At 41.0% G+C, this 6,398-nt stretch overlaps 1 protein-coding gene across 1 annotated transcript; it reads right to left on the reverse strand.

The window, feature by feature from the left end:
- Window positions 1-631: 631 nt before the first annotated feature.
- On the reverse strand, window positions 632-1,078 carry LOC112029205 (uncharacterized). Its single transcript, XM_024061898.1, has one exon. The coding sequence runs from the start codon at window positions 1,076-1,078 to the stop codon at window positions 632-634; it is 447 nt and encodes a 148-aa protein (XP_023917666.1).
- Window positions 1,079-6,398: the final 5,320 nt, after the last annotated feature.

Below are 6,398 nucleotides of genomic sequence, written 5' to 3' on the forward strand. Positions count from 1 at the left end.
TCCTGCTTTCGTGGCTAGGCAATTCTTAAATTAATTTAGTCATTGAGTGATTGGTTAATTCCATTTTGTTACCTTGATAACAAATGAAAATGTAAAAAACTATCTTCACATAAGGTGTTTTTTATTGAAACAAATGGAGCGTTAAGGAAAATAATATATGAATTTTCAGCAGAAAAGGTTTGGCTCCAAACATGTTTGGAGCTTTGAGATCCAACCACTAATAGAAAAATGATGTGTCCCGTCATGTGCAGTGCATATGGTTCACTTGGTTGGTTGGGTTAAATAAGTAATGCGCTTTGCGCATATAAGTGCTTGGAGCCAAACTTGTCTCATTCAGTTGATTATTTATTCAATATACTAATGTTTGTTCTTTAAAGTTTTCTTTAATATTTTAATTTCGTTCTAAGTTTCAAAAGCATAAATTGGTCCTTATATAATATGGACTTTTTTTTTTGAAAGGGAAAAATTCATTCAATTATAGTGATAAAGAATCATGATACAAGGCTTCTAAGGCAGGTGGGGGAGAGTCCTCCATCCAATACAAATCCGCATCAAGAGAATTTCTAGCATGTTGAGCTAATGCATGAGCTACCTTATTTGCTCCTCTCCTAATATTACACACTTTAACCCACTATAACCCCCACAACAAATGTCTAATGTCATTAATAACATTCCCAAGTAGTGAATAATTTTCTGAAGAAGAAGAGATGGCTTGGATCACATTACAATTATCTCCCTCAAAAATCAGCCTAGAGAACCCAGCATCCACAGCAAACTCAATAGCTCTTCGACAAGCAAGTAATTCCGCCTCATCACTTGAACTCACCTTCGGACCACTCACGGACATAGCAGCCATCACTTCACCCTTGTTGTTCCTGATTATAGCGCCAAAACCTGATCTGTCCAAGCCTGAAAAAAGCGCTGCATCAAAGTTCAGCTTATACTCCGAATGTGAGGGAGGTTGCCAAACGTCTCCACTCTGTTGCTGCCGAGACAAAACAGAGAGATTATTCCGGCACTGTTTCACTTCATTAACATACTCCTTAGCTCTTTTGTTCAGGCTATTTGGATCCTTCATTCTGCCTCCATGAACTACCCCATTCCTTTGATTCTAGATAAACCACGCCTGTGCCCAAAACAAGTCCATCTCATCCGACGTTGTCTGCTCCAATAAGTCCACCATCAGTTGCTTCATGTCATGCTGCCCGTGCCTGGTCTTTTGCAACTTTCGGATGCTGCCATACCAAATATCCTGGACCACTACACACTCCCATAAGGCATGGACTGTTGATTCCTCCTCCCTCATGCATAATGGACATTTATTTTCCTGAACAATTTTCCTCCCAAACAAATTCCCAGCTGTTGGTAGAATTTCATGACAGGCCCGCCATCCGAAGATTTTAATTTTATTTGGAAGTTTTAGCTTCCAAATTGCAGCCCATACCTTCCATTCAGCACAGCCTTGTGAAGTTTCTGTCCGATCCCTCAGATTCCTAGCTACATGGTACGCTGATTTGACGTTGAACTCTCCCTTAGAATTATGCATCCATATGATAGTATCATTTACATCTCTACGGCTCAGTGGAATTTGGCAAATAGCATCTGCCTCCTCCCTATGAAACTTAGCCATAATTTCTTCAGTCCTCCAAATATGCAAGTCTGGATTAATCAGATCAGCCACTCTCATTCCCTCCACATCTTCATGCACCGGATGTAAAATGATATTAGATGGATAATTGGGGATCCACCTATCTTTGAGAACATTAATTGAGAGGCCATTTCCTACCCGCCAACAATGTCCAGATAATAGTATGGGTTGTGCAGCCATCAAACTTCTCCAAACGTATGAACAGTTAGGAGAAACTTTAGCTTCAAGGAAAGAAGAACGGGGGAAATACCTTGCTTTGAAACATTGATAAAGAAGAGAATCATTGCATTGAATCATCCGCCATCCCTGCTTAGCTAACATGGCGAGGTTAAAAGCTCTCAGGTCTCGAAATCCCATTCCTCCCTCTTTTTTTGAAGTTGTCAATTTACTCCAACTCCGCCAATGAATCTTTCGTTCACTCCCCACCTGACCCCACCAATACTTTGCACACAGAGCATCCAGTTCATCACATAATTTCAATGGGAGTTGAAACACACTCATTGTATATGTGGGTATGGATTGTGCCACAGCCTTGATCAAAATTTCTTTACCAGCTTTTGACAAAATCAAACCCTTCCATCCTTGAAGCTTTTTCCAAATTCTATCCTTTAAATAAGAAAATGTGTGATATTTAGCCCGCCCAACTAAAGTTGGTAGGCCAAGATAAGTTTCAAATCTATTCACCTCCTTAACTCCCAAAATCCCCAATATTAGTTGTTTCTGGCTATCTGAAGTATTGCTACTGAAGTAAGCTGAAGACTTTTCAAAATTTATACACTGCCCTGAAGCTCTTTCATAAGTTTGGAGAATTTGTGCTATAGTCTCCCCCTCAGCCTGAGTTGCCTGGCAAAAGAGCAAAGAATCATCCGCAAACATGAGATTAGTGACTTTTGGTGCCCTTCTGCAAATGGATACTCCTTTAAGCCTCCCTTCTGATTCTGCTTGGTCCAGCAATGCAGTGAATCCCTCAGCACATAACAGGAATAAATATGGCGACAAAGGATCCCCTTGCCTTATTCCTCTGGATGGGTGGATCATGCCATAAGCTTTCCCATTCACCAGAATAGAAAAGGATGGTGTCGAAACACAACTCATTACCCTTTCTATCCAAGTATCAGGGAAGCCCAACTTTTCCATAATACTCTGCAGAAAATGCCACTCAACCCTATCATATGCCTTGCTGATGTCTAGTTTCAATGCTAAGGATCCCTTCTTCCCCTTCTGTCTGGAATGCATGGTATGGAGTGTCTCAAAGGCCACCAATACATTGTCTGTGATTAGCCTCCCCGGTACGAATGCACTTTGAGTGGGTGAAATAATTTGAGGGAGTACCTGTTTCAATCTGTTTGCCAATACTTTGGAAATAATTTTATAAATCACATTACACAAGCTTATCGGTCTAAAATCAGACATTTTAACAGGATTTCTAGTTTTAGGGATAAGCACAATGTTTGTATGATTGATTTCAGGTAGCATATTACCATTATTTAAAAAATCCAAAACAGCTAGCACAACAGTGTCACCCACAACATGCCAAAATTTTTGATAAAATAAAGCATTCATACCATCAGGGCTAGGAGCTTTTGTTGGACCTATTTGGAATAGAGCCGCCTTGACTTCTTCAGCAGTATACTCACTGGATAGATCCTCCCGCATCACATCAGTTATTTTGTTCTGAATTGCACTCAGACACTCTTCCATTTGATCTCCCACACCAGCTTGGAAGAGATTATCAAAATAGGCAGAAGCAACTCCCACAACCTCCTCCAAATCCTCCACCCACTGTCCTTCTGCATTTTGGATGCCCCTGATATGATTTTTATTTCTCCTTTGTGTGGCTTTAGCATGAAAAAACTTCGTGTTTTTGTCTCCATGTTTCAACCAATTTATTCTCGATCTCTGGGCCCAAAATATTTCCTGCTTTTGTAGTAGCTCGTCCATCTTTTTGCTCAATTCCAAGTATTCGGCTCGGGTAACTTCTGTAGGCTCGGTTTCATTTAGAGAGTCCAACTTCTTTTGTAGATCTTTAATGGCTCTAGTATCCGGATTAATAGATGAAGAGCCCCAAGCCAATAGCTCAGCACCACATAATTTAATCTTTTCCTAGATAGAAGCCAGCCCGTGCCCTTCCTCACCTGCTCTTCCCCAAGCTTCCTGTACTACCACTTCACACTCACTACTAAGCAACCAAGATTCTTAAAATTTGAAGCTCCTTTCCCGTTTCTGCCTTGCCTGAACATAAGTCTGAACATGAAGCATAATAGGTAAGTGATCTGAAGCATGTGTAGACAAGTGTATAATTTTACTCATCTAAAATTTCTCCAACCATTCGTTGCTCGCCACTCCTCTATCAAGCCGAATTTTAGTATTTGCTTCCCCAGGTCTTTTGTTACTCCAAGTATAAGGGTAACCCGAAAAACCCAAATCTTGGAGGTGACAGTATTCCAAAGCTTCCCTAAAAGCTTCAACCTGTGCATTTTGTTGATGTCTTCTGCTCTTCTTCTCCCATGCATGCAAATGGGCATTAAAATCTCCTATAACCACCCACGGCCCCTCCACAAAAGTTTGTAGGTGCTTCAAAAGCTTCCATGAATTTTCTTTCTGCTGTGCATCCGGCCACCCATAAAACCCAGTCAAGTACTAGGTAAATCCATCATCCTCTGTGGTTTTGGCCAGAACATGATTGACAGTGAAATTTATGACCTCCAATAAAATATTATTTTTCCACAAAAATGCTAAACCTTCACCTGAGTCAGGATGTTTTACGATAAGCTTATTCTGAAACGGCAAATTACCATACAATCTCTCAAACCCCTCCTTGTCCAGTCTTGTCTCCATGAGAAAACAAACTGTGGGAACTTGCTCCCTCACAATCTTGCGAAGGCTTCGACCTGTCCAAGGGTTCCCAAGCCCTTGGCAGTTCCAGCTTAACAGCCTTATTGCTCCCAGCAAGGGTGGCTCTCCACCCTCGCCGATATATAATCAATGCTTCCATCATCACCATCCCTTTTACCCCTTTTTGTATCTTGAACATCCATCTGCTCTTCCTGCACTGCATGTGTATTTCTCTTCCCCAAAGCAGGTAGAGTAATGGCTTTAGTTGGCCCACCCAACCCAAATTCCATCCTATTGATCTGGGTCCACGTTCCTTTGGGCTCAAAATTATTTGGCCCATTTTTGTTTAGAGTTATGTTGCTATTAGAGTCCACATGCTCACTGCTTTCCACGGGAAAATCTGACAGCCCCTCAATATTTCCACTCCTAATCATAACCTTATCAGCCCTCTCATTTAATTCTGTATTTGACTGTCCAGCCAGCATGATTTTCGGACCCATATCCTCATTTATTTCCCCTGTATTTGACTGTCCAACCAGCATGATTTTCGGACCCATATCCTCATTTATTTCCCTTGTTTCAGCAATCAGCTCCTGCACGTTATCAATGCATTCAATGTTGGTGTTAATCCCATGCACGTTTTCAGCATTCATCCCGTGATTTACGAAAAAACCCCTCTCCACGTTGCTAGGGTTTTCCATCCTATTTTCCCTTGCCGCCGGCTGCACCTGAACCTCCCCTCGTACTGCTTGATCAGATTTCTGCTTCGCTGTACTGCCATTGCCGTCCTCTGCACTAGACATAGAGAACACTGGCTTAGTTGTTGAAGCCCTTGGACGACTCCCATTCGCTTTCAAGAACTCCCCATATTGATATTCAACCCTTCTTCCTTGTTTCTCCGCTGTAAAGTGGGCTGCACAGTTCTTCAAGTCATGACCCAAAATTCCACAGAAGTGGCAAAACATTGGCAATCTTTCGTATTTAAATGACACCCACATCTTCTCACCATCCGAACCAGCTATGAATCCACCTCGACGCAGAGGTTTTGCTATTGGTAGAGCCACACGAACTCTCATGAACATATTTATATCATCCTTCCTATGCCGCCGTTCCACCTCCTCAACTGTACCTAGCCTACTCCCCACTTCCCTTGCTACTTGAGAAGAAATCATATCGAATGGTGCATCCCAAATTTGGACCCATAGGGAGGCAGAGTCCAGTTGAATGTTCCCCACAGTCATACCTTTCTTCCACCTCTTTAGTAATAATAATTGGTTGTCAAAACACCAAGGACCTCCTCTCATGATCCGATCCATATCAAATTCTGATTGGAATTTGAATTGAAAAAGATTCGGTCCTACTTCTGAAATATGTAATGATTCATTCAATCCCCATGCTCGACGTATCGTATTCTTCGCCGCCATTTTATTGAAGGGCTTGCAAGTCAGGAATCTCCCCATCAAACTCAGATTGCAACTTTCAATGGCATCCAACCTTCCCTCATCCGAGATGGGGATAACTTCTTCCTCCTCAATCGTTAGCTTCATCTTCTCCAATCTATCAGCAACCTCATCGTCCATTATGTCCAAAGAAAGAAAGAAAGAATTACCCTTCGCAAGCTGCCAAGGGAGAGATAGCTCGCACACACACGAGAGGGAGAGCTCCACTAGGGAGAGTTTTTTTTTTATTTTTTTTATTTATTTTTTTTTATTTTATATAATATGGACTTGAAATAAGATTTGAAACTTACAAAGTTGTGTGGTTCTTTTTCAGCCGTTTGGTTTCAAAATATTAATTAGGTAGATTATACATTAACTTTTTACATATAATCTAATTTACTTATTAATAAAAATCACGCATATTCTACTAGAGTCATCCACATAAAATAAATGTAATAGATTAAAATAAAAACAAA

The sequence above is a fragment of the Quercus suber genome, unplaced genomic scaffold, assembly GCF_002906115.3.
Source record: "Quercus suber isolate HL8 unplaced genomic scaffold, Cork oak 2.0 scaffold_35, whole genome shotgun sequence".
Classification (NCBI taxonomy): Eukaryota; Viridiplantae; Streptophyta; class Magnoliopsida; order Fagales; family Fagaceae; genus Quercus; species Quercus suber.

Excerpts from the sequence above, each read along its gene's own strand:
- LOC112029205 (XM_024061898.1), bottom strand. The coding sequence starts at position 1,078 with ATGAAGGATCCAAATAGCCTGAACAAAAGAGCTAAGGAGTATGTTAAT.